The sequence below is a fragment of the Magnusiomyces paraingens genome (genome assembly GCF_902498895.1).
Source record: "Magnusiomyces paraingens strain CBS 517.90 genome assembly, contig: contig4, whole genome shotgun sequence".
In the NCBI taxonomy this organism is placed as follows: domain Eukaryota; kingdom Fungi; phylum Ascomycota; class Dipodascomycetes; order Dipodascales; family Dipodascaceae; genus Magnusiomyces; species Magnusiomyces paraingens.
The window spans coordinates 2,754,560-2,767,680 of NW_022474070.1; the positions used below are offsets into that span (position 1 = coordinate 2,754,560).

The following is a 13,121-nucleotide window of genomic DNA, read 5'->3' on the forward strand; positions in this document are numbered from 1 at the left end:
AGATGATGAGCAGACGCAACAAGTTTAAATAAGCCGTGTTGCGCGTCCAAAAATAAAAAAATAAACAATGGAAATGAAATTTTTTATTTTTTCATTTTTTTTTTTTCATTTTGACTGCCGTTAGAACTTTTTCTTCTTCTTTTAACAGTGCAAAATAAATAAACTTTGAAAAAAAACTTTTTTTTTTTTTTTTTTTTTTTTCTCTGCAATGGCTCACGTCAATTCTAACAATGTAGTAGCAGTACACTTCATAGCCGCTGGTCCGCAAATAGTTTTTTTCTCTAGATGAATTGGACTTATAAGTCCAATATATAATTATATATTGGATCAATTGAGTTTTTTGGCAGATTGAATTCCGTCTTTTCCCCCCTCTCTATTAGTTTTAATTTACTTGTGTCCGAGGCAATTGCGGAGGGATCCCAAAGTTGAAATAAAAAGAAGGGAGAAAAAAAAATTTTTTTTTTCAAAGACTTAGAAAAGGAAACATAATGGTAAGTGTTCAAGTTTAATGAAACTCCACATAGTCTTTATATCGATTATTAACTTGACATGTTGCATTGTTGCGAGGTCTAATCTAATCAATCGTGTTGATCTTTAGTGGATTTTGCGGATATACTTATCCAAACGAATTTCTAATTAGTATTACTTGAATTGATATAATTTTCAAACTGAAAAAAAAGATGAAAGCTATTGTTAATGTGAAAAAAAAAAAAATTTGTTGCACCGCATAAAAAATGAACCAACTCAATGGAGAAGAGAAATGAAAGAATTCGATTGTTATAAGTTTTTTTTTTTTTTTTTTTTTTTTTTTTAAAAAAAAATCAATTGAAAAATAAATGAATCAAACTAGGACGGATTCTAACTGGCCAATCATTCATAGTGGAGGGAGTTTTTCCTACATACATTTTCATACATTTTATATATATTAAAGTAAATAAATAAAGAAAAAAAAAAGCATTTTTGGGTGGGACGTATCCGCCGTAGCATCGGCTGAAGGGGAGTTTTTTATGAAAAAAAAATGCCGGGAGGCGACTGGCTAGTATGCAGCAGCAACAGCAGCAGAAACAGAAACAGAAAAAAAAAAAAAAAAAAGCAGTTCCGGTGGTGAATCGACGAAAACCTACAGAAGCAGCCGAAGCAGAAGTAGCAGAAGTAGCAGAAACAACAGCAATAGCAATTGAGTAAGATATATATATATATATATATATCTCATTTGATCTTGAGTCAAAGAATCAAAAAAAAAAAAAATTAAAATTAAAAAATAAAATAAAAATAAAAGGTGATAGACAGTAATGTCGGTTCCAATCTTAAACTCGGGCAGACCCAAAAAGCCCAGCTTGTAAGCCGAGGAGTTCCGTAACGCTTGCAGATTTATTTCTCAGTAGCAGCAGCAGTAGCAGCAGTAGCAGTAGCAATTGAAGACCTGCGGGGGAGAGAGAAAATAAAAAAAAAAAAGGAATTCGTTTTTTTTTTTTTTTTTTTTTTTTTTTTGGTTTCTTCTCGTGAACATTCTGAATATCATCATCTTGTTGAAGTAATTTTTTTTTTTTTTTTCTTTTCTTTCATATAAATAGAGCCGGTTATCCCCCGATTTTTTTTTTTTTCATTGATTTTCTTAGCCATTTAAAAGATTTCCTAAATAATAAACCACCACACTACATATATAAATACAATCAACTTTCCTTCAACACACTAATACCTCAATTTTTTTTTTTTATTTAAATAATTAATAATCACCATCTCACCAATTCCAAAAAAAAAAAATGACTATCCGTACTCCAATTGTCTACTCTGACATTGTTGAAATTGTCGAACCTGAAAACAATGGCGAAGGTGGTATCAAGGTCGCCACTCTGCGCTCTAAAATCGCCCTCGAACCCGGCCAACTTATTCTTAAAACCCCACTCACTTACCCAGCACCTCTTTACCCCACCCGTGACTTCACAACTGTCCAGATCGAAGACAAGGGCCACATGAAATTTGAGAACGAGTTCGAATACATGAACCATTCCTGTGCACCTACCGCTGCCCTCACCATTGACGTCGACCCAGAATCCGGCGCTGCTAATGTTAATATCAAGGTCCTTAAGCCCATTGCTCCAGGCCAAGACATTACATTTTTCTACCCTTCAACTGAGCTTGAGATGGATGAGCCCTTTGACTGTTGGTGCGGTGCCCCCACCTGTATTAAGCATGTCTCTGGAGCCCGTGCCATTCCACTTGCTGATCTCGAGGCCAACCATGAAGTCTGGGGTATCACTGACTACACTCTCAAGCAATGCCGTGGCGAGTAAGCTTGTTATTTGAGGTTTGAATGAGGAAAATATGATAAAGATGATAACGATGATTTATGATGGTGAAAAATTAAAAAGTTAAAAAATTAAAAAATAAAGACATTTTTTTTTTTTTTTTTTTTGAAATATCGAAATGAGAAGAAGAAGAAGAAGGTTTGGTGGGGAAAAAGAAAATGTAATATAATAGTTGTAATATGAAATGTAACATAGTTGTAACAAAGTGAACCCTTGCTTTCTTTTTTTTTTTTTTTTTTACTGCTAGTATATAGTAGTTGTATAGTAGTTTGTAGCAGTTATTATTACGCAGCTAATATAATAATAAAAAATTAAATAAAATAAAAAAATACTCCCTTTAACCCTTTTGTTGCCATCACCAACAAGGCCTTGTCTAAAAATATCCTACTCTCCAACCTACTTAACAGACCGCCACTACATGCTCCAAAAAATCAGAAATAGCCTAGGTGCATCCCTACCTCTTCACCGCTTGTCCTCCCAGGACTTTTTTATCGAACTTGACGAACCACATCGCGTTTGGACCCCAGGAAGTTCCATCCGTGGTAACGTTGTACTCATCCTCAATCACGACCAACCAGCTTACCTTCTCGAGTGCTCTATTCAAGGCTCTATCACCGTTAAAAACCCCCTAGTCAAGGGTAAACATTTTAGATACCCCCTCTTCTCAGATTCAATCATCCTTTGGGGTCACCGCCCAACCTCCCTGGCACACCGTAGCTCCGCGGCTCCGGCCACATCAACAACTTCTACTACTACTACTACTACCTCTTCTTCTTCTGCATCTACTATTCAACAACCTGCCACCGGCTCCTCTTTAACAAATACAAATGGCCCAAATACAATCGCTCCATCAATCCGATCCTCTTCTTCATCTGCATCTGTTGTCTCTGCTTCTTCTTCATCCTCTGCATCAACAACAGCTTCCTCTTCCTCTTCAGAATCCGCAATTACAACCTCAGCTGCATCTTCCTCCTCCTCTTCTTCTTCTTCATCTTCTTCACATTCCATTACTGATCCTACCTCTTCTCCACAAATCCTTCCAAGAGGTGAACATTACTTCCCCTTTGAGTTCGAACTCCCAGACCATAGCCTCTACAACTCTCTTGAATTCGAACGCGGAGCCATCGCTTACGTGATCTCCACTGTCTACCACAAACCCGGGCCGGCCCCGGCAGTGACTCGCAAAAAGGACATTAAAGTCATTGTCCCTCTCAACGTCGCGACCCTCCCAACCCCTCCACCCTCCATTTTCTCCGTTGAAGTCCGCCCTAGACGTCAAAAACCCCCAGGTGTCATCACCTCTATCCTCGAAATCCCTGCAAGAGGCTACCTCCGAGGTGAATACATTCCCGTCACAATCACAATTAACCATGTCCGTCATATTCGCTCCTCTGCTGGCGTTGTCGTCACCTTTTATCGTATTTCGCGTGTGCGTGCTCCAGGTGCAGAACCACAAACTTTTCGCAAAAATCTCTCCCAAATCGTCTCGCCTCTCTATACTGAAATTAATACCTTTTCTGCAGTCATATCAAATCGGATCCGTATCCCTACAGAAACTTTCCCAACAACAACAGGACACAGAGTTGTATCCTTCCAGTACTGCGTCGAGGCCGTTATTGACCTTGTTGGTAACTGGAACTTTAATATGTCTGACGAAGAATCATCTTCTCGAACAGGCATTCTTGATACCGATAAGCTTCAAAAACATCGTGGAGTCATGTCCCTATGGATGGAAGTGGTCATTGGCACCGAGCGTGTAGCGATACCCCAAGAACAGCAGCTGCACCAGCTGCACCAGCAACAACAGCAGCAACAGCAGCAACAGCAGCAACAGCAGCAACAGCAGCAACAGCAGCAGCATCAGCATCAGCATCAGCAAATTTTACAAGCAAGCGCACAAAATAGACTGCGCGCAAATTCCCCAATAAGCACAAGCTCCATCCAAGACCAAGAATACCACCATCTTTGCCTACAGCAGCAGCAGCAGCCTGCATCTGTGATGTCAGAAAAGGAGCGGCTAAGGCGGCTTGAGCAAGCGCTGTTACCATCAGAGCCGCCTCAAAACAGTGCTCCATCATCCTCTTCTTCTTCCTTTTCCTCTTCATCCTCATCAACATACACGGCCGCTCCATCTGCCCCAACTTTGGGACAAATCGCCTCAGCTTCACCAGGGCCGTCGGCCCCACCAGGACCTTCAGCTCCACCGTTGCTAACATCCTCCACCATGGTATACAATGATCACGTTAATGACCCCTACGCAGACCCCGTGACACCTACCGAAGACAAGTTGGAACTTGAGCGGCGCCGACTGGAGGCTCTCACGAGCCAGCCTCCAGATTTGCTTAATGGCCATCATTTAACTGTTACAACAACTTCAACTTCAACTTCACACGTGCCAGCACCGCCGGAACAACAACAACTACTCCAACCACAACATCAACATCAACATCAACAACAACAACAACAACAACAACAACGGGGCTCAGTCCCATCGGCACCTACACCCACGAGTTTCGGCCGGGTGTTGGCTGCAGGTAACGGCCTAGCTCCAAGTGTACCACATTCGTCTTCATCTGCCTCAAGATCCGAAAGCACAACACCCACGGCCAATGGCCACGACAATCATCATCATCATCATCATACCGTTCTTTTTGGCGAAGATGAGGGTGTGCTTTACAATGTTCCGGCGTACGAGGAACAAGAGTCGGCTCCACCAGCAATTGTCGCTACAACTACCAACACCACTACCAATACCAACAACAATAACAATAACGCATTGTCTCTATCACCGCCTGCCGCGCATGAATCTTCTCCGAATACCCACTCATCATCATCACCTGCTCTTATAAATCATGCAACAAGACAAATTCCCCTGGTGGCGGCGGCTGATGAAAAACGTGCACTGGAAGCAGCGGAACGCGCCCTTCTGCCGTCTGAGCCGGAAGGTTATGGCAACCATAAAAACTTGCCCCTAGCCAGTGCTCCGCCTCCACTCGCTCCATTAAGTTGTGGAATAATCGCCCCGGATAATAATAATAATAAAATATCGGGCAATGATTCCACTCATAATGATGCTGAGGACAACAACAATGACCACAACGTCGGCGGCGACGACAACAACAACGACGACGACGACCGTGATCTTTACGAAGCCTAATGACTGTATTTTATAACTTATTAAATTTTTTCATTTCATTTTTATTTATACAAAAAAACACACATTCATCATCAAGAGTTATATTTTACCCAAACTCAACTGCATTTAACGAGAAGCAAAAGCCTTGGTGACAACACGCTTAAGGTTAAGCTCGGCCTTTCTGAGCTCATCAGCACTGGACTCAGAAAGCTCAAGAGCAGCAAGAGCATCAGAGAGAGCAGCCTCAACACGGTCCTTGGCACCACGCTTAAGCTTAGCAGTGACGGCAGGGTCGGTGATGGAAGCCTCAATGGAAGAGACGTAAGACTCAAGGTGTTGCTTGGCCTCGTGCTTCTTGGAGAAAGCCTCATCAGCAGACTTGAAGTTCTCGGCATCGTTAATCATCTTCTCAATGTCAGCAGAGGAAAGACGGCCAACAGAGTTGGAGATGGTGATGTTGGCAGAGCGGCCAGTGGACTTCTCGACAGCAGTGACCTTGAGGATACCGTTGGCATCAACCTCAAAGATGGCCTCGAGGACGGGCTCGCCAGCCTTCATGGGTGGGATACCCTTGAGGTCAAACTCACCGAGAAGAGTGTTCTCAGCGCAGTTGACACGCTCACCCTGGTAGACGGGGAACTGGACAGTGGTCTGGTGGTCGTCAACAGTGGTGAAGGTTCTTCTCTTGATGGTGGGGACAGTGGTGTTTCTGGGAACAACGGGGGCAAAGATGTTACCCTCCATGGCAACACCAAGGGAGAGAGGGACAACGTCCAAAAGGAGGAGGTCCTGGGCCTCAGCAGAAGTGGCCTGGCCAGTAAGGAGGGCACCCTGGACAGCGGCACCGTAAGCGACAGCCTCATCGGGGTTGATGGACTTCTCGAGCTGCTTACCGTCAAAGAAGTCGGAAAGGAGCTTCTGGATCTTGGGGATACGGGTAGAACCACCGACAAGAACAACCTCGTCAACCTTGGACTTGTCAATGCCAGAGTCCTTGAGAACCTTCTCAACGGGCTCAAGAGTAGACTTGAAAAGAACAGAGTTGATGTCCTCGAAACGAGCACGGGTAATGTTCAAGCTGAAGTCCTCACCACCAGAGAGAGAGTCAACCTCAGCAACAGTCTGAGCGACGGAAGAAAGAGATCTCTTGGCACGCTCAGCAGCAGTTCTGAGACGTCTGAGAGCACGAGGATCGTCAGAAATGTCAATGCCAGTCTTCTTCTTGAAGTCACCCTTGAAGAAGTCAAGGAGGTTGTTGTCGAAATCCTGACCACCAAGATGGGTGTCACCGGCAGTAGCCTTAACGTTGAAGACACCACCCTGGATGGAAAGAAGAGAGACATCGAAGGTACCACCACCAAGATCGAAAATGAGAACGTTCTTCTCCTCCTCAGTCTTGCCAGCACCAAGACCGTAGGCAATGGCAGCAGCAGTAGGCTCGTTAATGATACGGAGGACGTTGAGGCCAGCAATGGAACCAGCATCCTTGGTAGCCTGTCTCTGGGCGTCGTTGAAGTAGGCAGGGACGGTGATGACGGCCTTGTCAACCTTCTGGCCAATCTTGGCCTCAGCAATCTCCTTCATCTTGGTAAGGACCATAGCGGAGATTTCCTGGGGAGAGAAGGTCTTCTTCTCACCGAGGTAAGAGACCTCAATGAGGGGAGCAGCATTGTCATCAACAACCTTGAAGGGCCAGGTCTTGATGTCCTTCTGGACAGAGGAGTCATCGAAGCGGCGACCAATGAGACGCTTGGCATCAAAGACAGTGTTGGCGGGGTTCAGGGCAGCCTGGTTCTTAGCGGCATCACCAATGAGACGCTCCTCCTCAGTGAAGGCAACGTAAGAGGGAGTAACACGGTTACCCTGCTCGTTAGCAATGATCTCGACAGCGTTGTCGTAGGTAGCAACGCAGCTAAAAAAAAAAAGGTTAGGAATTTGGGAGAAAAAAAAAAAAGGTTGAAAATTTTTTTCAGGCAGTTTTTTTTTTTGACAAAGATTTCATTCAAAACTGCAAATAGAGGCAAAAAAAATAGTTGCACTTACGAGTAGGTGGTACCCAAATCCTAAAAGATATTAATGTTAGTAAATGAATAGAGAATTTTAAGCAATAAAAAAATTTTCAAAACTTACAATACCAATGGCACCAGCAAAAGTTCCGTCACCAGCAGAAGACATCTTTTTTAAAGAAAAATAGTTAGTAAAAGAGATTCTAAGAAATGAGCAAAGCTTCTAGGAATGGGGGGGAAAAAAAAAATTATAGAATAACATTAAAGAAGCTATTATATGATTGTTTTTATATTTATAAATACCTTGATTTTCAGTTATTCCAATATAGACAACTCTCAAGGAGGAATGGCTAAAGAAAAGAAAAGGAAAAGGAAAAGGAAAAAAAGAGGAAAAAAAAAAAAAAAAAAGAGAAGAGAAGAGAAGAAAAAAAAAATTTTTTTTTTTTTTTTCTTTCTTTCATAATAATTTTCTAATTACCCTTCCTTCCCATATACACACAAATATTATAATAAAAAAAAAAAAAAAAAATTTCCTCCAGTACACACTGCATAGAGAGAGAGAAAGAAAAAGAGAAAGAAAATTTTTTTGTAAGCAACAACGGTGAATTTCCTAAATTGGTAAAACTAGCGTGCGGCGGAATAACGTTCTGTAAAGTACACTATCAGACTCAATAATATGGGGCTAGGGTTATTATCACGTGGTGCTGGACTGTTGCGGTAAGCCAACCAAACTGCCAAACAGCTAAACAGCTAAACAGCTAAACAGCTAAACAAAAAAAAAAAGCCGCTGCAAGTTGAATTTTTTTTTTTTTTTTTTGTCCTCCTCCTCCCCCCCCCCTTTTAAAGGCAGTCATGACATCCACCAACAAAGACATGTATTTTTTTTTTTTATTTTAAAAAAAAAAAAAAAATTAACAACTACCCGGTAAAGAATTTATGGGTAAGTTTGGCAGAGATGTTGGTTATTACTAACCGGATATGACGTTGTTTAAAGAGTTTGTAAGATGGGGTGGGTGTGATGAAAACATCATGATGCTTTAAATGCTTTAAATAATCATTAAAGATTTTTATAGTTATGGCAGATTATAATCTGGCAAAATACCCATTCTAATTTCCAACCCAACAAAATTCATGGCAAACTTGGTGATAGGATTCTGCATCTTGCGCTTAATTGTAAAATCATCCATATACTCAACAGGCTCTATGGGCAACATTGAACGGCCTAGATTTTTGCGATAGTTGCGAGCAAACCGACTATACTTTCTCTTAATTGTAGACAAAAGTTCTTGGTGTCGTTCAAATGTATACCATTCTGAAGCCAATGTTTCCTGGTTTATTGAAGGTCGGTTTGAAATGACAGATGCTACTAACTCCCACTCTGGTCCCTCTTCATCCAGTACTAATATATCATACATTGTATAAAACAATTCTAAAGCCGTTGACGCACAATAAAAATGCAAACCTGTCAGCTTAACCGGATCCATGCGAGCCATGGTCGATAGTCCACGTAAAACTGGTAACACAAATGTAAATGAAAATATATATGCAACTGCCTTATCAATATACATATATTTGATTAGAACAGTAGGCTTGTTGAGTGCCACAAGTGCCAATTCCCAGCGATCCAAGTCGTCCACATTCATAAGATCATGGATAAGACGCTTGACTGTTGATCGATCTCTCAACACGCGTTTTAGAAATATATTAAAGGCACTTATTTGTCAGTTTTGATGAAGAGAAAAAAAATAAAAATAAAAATAAAAATAATTGAACTTACTTGTATTTAATATCGGGACCACTCTTGTCCATAAGATAGATTAGTGTTTCTACAGGTACATCGCTCCGTTCATACCGTAAAGTTGGGTTTAAAGAAATTGTATCTTTTTCTATCCTCTGTTCTCCTGATCTTCCTTCACCTTGTTGCTGCTGTTGTTGTTGTTGCTGATGCTGATGCTGATGCTGATGCTGATGCTGATGCTGATGCTGATGCTGATGCTGATGCTGTTCACCATCATTATCTTCATTATCTTCATTTTCTTCAACCTCTCTCCAAGCTGTGTTTTCGGAACCTGTGGTAGAAAAGTTTTCAAAAATTTGGCCCAGACTATGTGCATTTAAAAACTGTCGCGCACTAGCCAAGTCTAAAGAAGAGTTTCGTAGGAAAAAAAACCCAAATTGTTCTCGGAAAAGAAACTCACGCATCCCTGGCCATCCATTAAACCAATGCCACCCATTGCTAGATTCATTGGCTTCATCATCTTGTTCTGATGGTAGTAGAGTTGCTGGTGGTTCATCTTTAACCCCTTCAGGATATTCAACAAAATTTTCAAAAACAGCTTCCCAATACCTGCTCTGTGCAATCATGATCCGGATCATCAACGTGCATGAGCCTACAACAAGAGCACCAGTAAGAACAACATCAAGAATTTCAGCAGATTTGTTGTTATTTATAAGATTGGTAAAATTTATTGGCATTGGGATTATATAGTTATTATATCAACAACAACAACAACAACAACACCTAAAATCAAGACGCGTTTTAAGATAATGTGGAGAAGTAAAAAAATAAAATAAAATAAAATAAAATAAAATAAAAATAAGGGAATTACACTATTTCTTATGAAAGTTAAATCATTAATGTATATTAAAAAAATATATTAAACATTTAGTCACGTGGAATATTATAGGAATGAGTTACCCGGTTCTTTTTAATGTGCGGATTTATTGAACCCGCCGTGTTTACCGAATTGCCTATTTGGGCCAACTTCTTCTAAATCTTTTGTTTGTTTATTATTACTTTGAAAAAAAAACAAAACAAAACAAAACAAAACAAAACAATTATTCATTCCTACATTCTTTCTTTCATCAATTAATATTCCACATCTCTTTTCATTCATTTAATTCACATCCATTTTATAAATTTAAACCCCCCTAAAACAAAACAAAAAAATCAAAAATCAAAAAATCAAAAATGTCAATCACCGGGTTCCATGTTAAACTTCTTTCTGAATATGCTCGTGCTCCTCTCCGTGGATCAGCTTCTGCTGCAGGATACGATATTTTTAGCTCAGAAGCGAAAACTTTACCAGCAAAAGGTTGGGGAATTGTTGAAACTGACATTTCAATTGCTATTCCAGAAGATACATATGCACGCATTGCTCCTCGATCTGGCCTTGCTGCAAAGCATGGAATTGATACAGGTGCCGGAGTTATTGATGCCGATTATAGAGGCCCTTTAAAGGTTGTTTTATTCAACCATTCAAATGTCGATTATGAGAGTATGTTGAAAATAAAAATAAAAATAAAAAAATATAAAATATAAAATTATTTGAAAAAAAAATACCTTATTCTTTCTAACTTGTTTTTTTTTTTAGTTGCTCGAGGAGACAGAATTGCTCAGCTTATTTTGGAAATTATTCGAACTCCTGAGATCCAGGTTGTCGAATCACTACCTGAGACTCAACGTGGGGCAGGAGGATTTGGCAGCACAGGTTATAGCGGAGAAGCCACTAAACACTAATCCATGGGAATCAGCGGTTTATTATTATTATTATTATTATTATTATTATTATTATTATTATTAATCCTTTTTTTTTTGTTCTTGTTTATCTTTCTTGTATATTTACGTTTAATCTATTGTATTATATATTTATTTGGACTTTTCCTCAATAGTAGCTTTTGGGGCTTCAGCCTTGGGAGCTTCAGTCTCAGCCTTAGGGGCTTCAGTCTCAGCCTTAGGAGCCTCGGTAGTAGGCTCGGCAGCAGCAGCAGCGGCAGCGGCAGCAGATGCAGCAGCAGCATTTTGCTCTTCATCAAGAGAAAGGTTATCCTTGACACCAACAATGCTACCACTATCCTGTTGCTGCTGATTTTCATCTTTAATAAGCTCTTGTTGCTCCTTAATAACCTCAAGACGCTGCTTGTGAGTAGCGGCATCGGAACTAATATCAAGCTCAGCCTCATGGAACACTTCCTCAGGGAGAGCAGAAAGAACAGCTCGAAGAGCATCATAGTAAGTCTCGACAGTATCAGCTTCACCATAGTTAAAGGCACTACTCAGGACGAGCAAGGTAGGAGGGACACGTTGTCTCAGTCTGAGGTCAAGCCAAGTGCGGAGATCATCACGAAGACGTGCAGGGGAAACACCATAAGTCTTAATACCACGGGAGGCAGCAGCGCTCTGGAGTTCAGGGACAGTGAGAGACTCGACACCTTCGTAGTCAATGGCACGGTCATCACGCATAATCTGACGCATGCGGTAACGGATTTGGTAGCGGATAATGACATTTGTTCCGACGGCTTGCATGTTCATGTAGCGGGTCATAGCAATGAGCTGAGGTCGAGACAAGTTGTCGAGGACCAGGTCATCTTTAAACAAGCGGGCGACAGAAACGACGAGCTCGTTTGAGGGGGTTTCAACACTTGAGTGAATTTTATGGAAGAAGAGGGCAAACTTTTCACGTTCTTCTGGGGTGACGGTATCAGGAAGACGCATGCCACTCTCCGAGAGGGTTTTCCTTAAGAAGGTGGAGACATTGTCTCTGGTCTTTCGGAGCTTCTTTGTCTTGGCCTCTTTATCCTTAATGGACTCGTAGGTGGAGGGAAGGAGATTGGGGAAGAGCTTAAGAGCAACAGGAAGGAGGAGTTCGGCAAAGGGGATAATGACAAACATGGCAAAGGGAACGAGACGGGTAATGTCTTGGAGGGTACGTTGGAGTTGGCGGTCTTCACGGCGGGTAAGTTCGTAGCCTGCAGCCATTTTAGCGACTAGTTTTGTAGAGACCTTGATTTCGTATCCAAGCAGCTTGGTTCCATCCCAGTAGTGCTGGGCCTCATGCTTAACTTTTTCCCAAATGGTGAGTTTCTTTTCAGGAGCAGGAGGGGTAGTGGTATCAGGAGTTGTTTGGGCAGGAGAAGCCACGGCGGTTTCTGTGGGCTTTGCTTCAGCAGTAGGTTTACTAGGGGAGGGCTTTGAAGAGTTAAAGCGGGCATTGGAGGCGAGTAGCGGTCGCAGAAGATCAATTCTATTTGTGCGAAGAGCAGTGGCACCGATGGTACTTTGGAAAAGAAGAGAGACTGGGTGATTTGAAGGGTTTAATTGAGACAGCTGTGATTGTGTAGTTGAAGAGTATGAGCGGGAATAAGAGATTGTAGATGATGATGATGATGATGATGATGCTGTTAAAGCGATTGCAGAGGAGCGGCCGAGAGCTCTAGACTCTGTTTGAGTTAGAATTGGCTGTTTTGCCAAAATGCGAATCATTTTGTATATGTTGTAAGAAAGTGTAGATGTATATTATATATATATATATATAAATAAATAAAAAAAGAATTGAAAGATTTAATAGAAATAAATAATTAAGGAAGAAACAAAAAAAAAAAAAAAAAAGTCACCAAAAGTGGATTTTCCCAGGTTTTTATTGTTTTTTTTTTTTTTTTAGTTTTGTTGTTGTTGTTGTTGGGAGGAAAAGAAAAAAAAAATTAAAGTGGCTGGTTTTCCCGATGAGAGAAATTTCAATACACGAGGGCTTTTGCAAAAATTTTGGTGGTTTTTTTTTTTTTTTTTTTTTAAATAAAAAAACAATTTGATTAATTGATTAATTGATTGATTGATTGATTGATGATTTTATTTTATATATATATATATACTAACTAATTAAATAAATAAAT

General features: G+C 40.7%; 6 protein-coding genes across 6 annotated transcripts; 3 read left to right on the plus strand and 3 right to left on the minus strand.

Moving 5' to 3' along the window:
• Positions 1-1,763: 1,763 nt before the first annotated feature.
• On the plus strand, positions 1,764-2,294 carry SAPINGB_P005594 (uncharacterized protein; the record flags this gene model as incomplete). Its single annotated transcript, XM_032000308.1, has 1 exon — positions 1,764-2,294. The coding sequence occupies one exon, from the start codon at positions 1,764-1,766 to the stop codon at positions 2,292-2,294; it is 531 nt and encodes a 176-aa protein (XP_031856199.1).
• A 433-nt stretch (positions 2,295-2,727) lies between these two features.
• On the plus strand, positions 2,728-5,466 carry SAPINGB_P005595 (uncharacterized protein; the record flags this gene model as incomplete). The annotated part of the gene is made up of 1 exon (XM_032000309.1): positions 2,728-5,466. One exon carries the CDS (start codon positions 2,728-2,730, stop codon positions 5,464-5,466), a length of 2,739 nt encoding a protein of 912 aa, XP_031856200.1.
• A 105-nt stretch (positions 5,467-5,571) lies between these two features.
• Positions 5,572-7,620, minus strand: SAPINGB_P005596 (uncharacterized protein; the record flags this gene model as incomplete). Its single annotated transcript, XM_032000310.1, has 3 exons — positions 5,572-7,357; positions 7,489-7,508; positions 7,576-7,620. The coding sequence occupies 3 exons, from the start codon at positions 7,618-7,620 to the stop codon at positions 5,572-5,574; spliced, it is 1,851 nt and encodes a 616-aa protein (XP_031856201.1).
• Positions 7,621-8,524: 904 nt separating this feature from the next.
• SAPINGB_P005597 (uncharacterized protein) lies at positions 8,525-9,926 on the minus strand (the record flags this gene model as incomplete). Its single annotated transcript, XM_032000311.1, has 2 exons — positions 8,525-9,131; positions 9,229-9,926. The coding sequence occupies 2 exons, from the start codon at positions 9,924-9,926 to the stop codon at positions 8,525-8,527; spliced, it is 1,305 nt and encodes a 434-aa protein (XP_031856202.1).
• A 496-nt stretch (positions 9,927-10,422) lies between these two features.
• SAPINGB_P005598 (uncharacterized protein) lies at positions 10,423-10,971 on the plus strand (the record flags this gene model as incomplete). Its single annotated transcript, XM_032000312.1, has 2 exons — positions 10,423-10,729; positions 10,826-10,971. The coding sequence occupies 2 exons, from the start codon at positions 10,423-10,425 to the stop codon at positions 10,969-10,971; spliced, it is 453 nt and encodes a 150-aa protein (XP_031856203.1).
• Positions 10,972-11,100: 129 nt separating this feature from the next.
• SAPINGB_P005599 (uncharacterized protein) lies at positions 11,101-12,714 on the minus strand (the record flags this gene model as incomplete). The annotated part of the gene is made up of 1 exon (XM_032000313.1): positions 11,101-12,714. The coding sequence occupies one exon, from the start codon at positions 12,712-12,714 to the stop codon at positions 11,101-11,103; it is 1,614 nt and encodes a 537-aa protein (XP_031856204.1).
• Between the last annotated feature and the right edge of the window lie 407 nt (positions 12,715-13,121).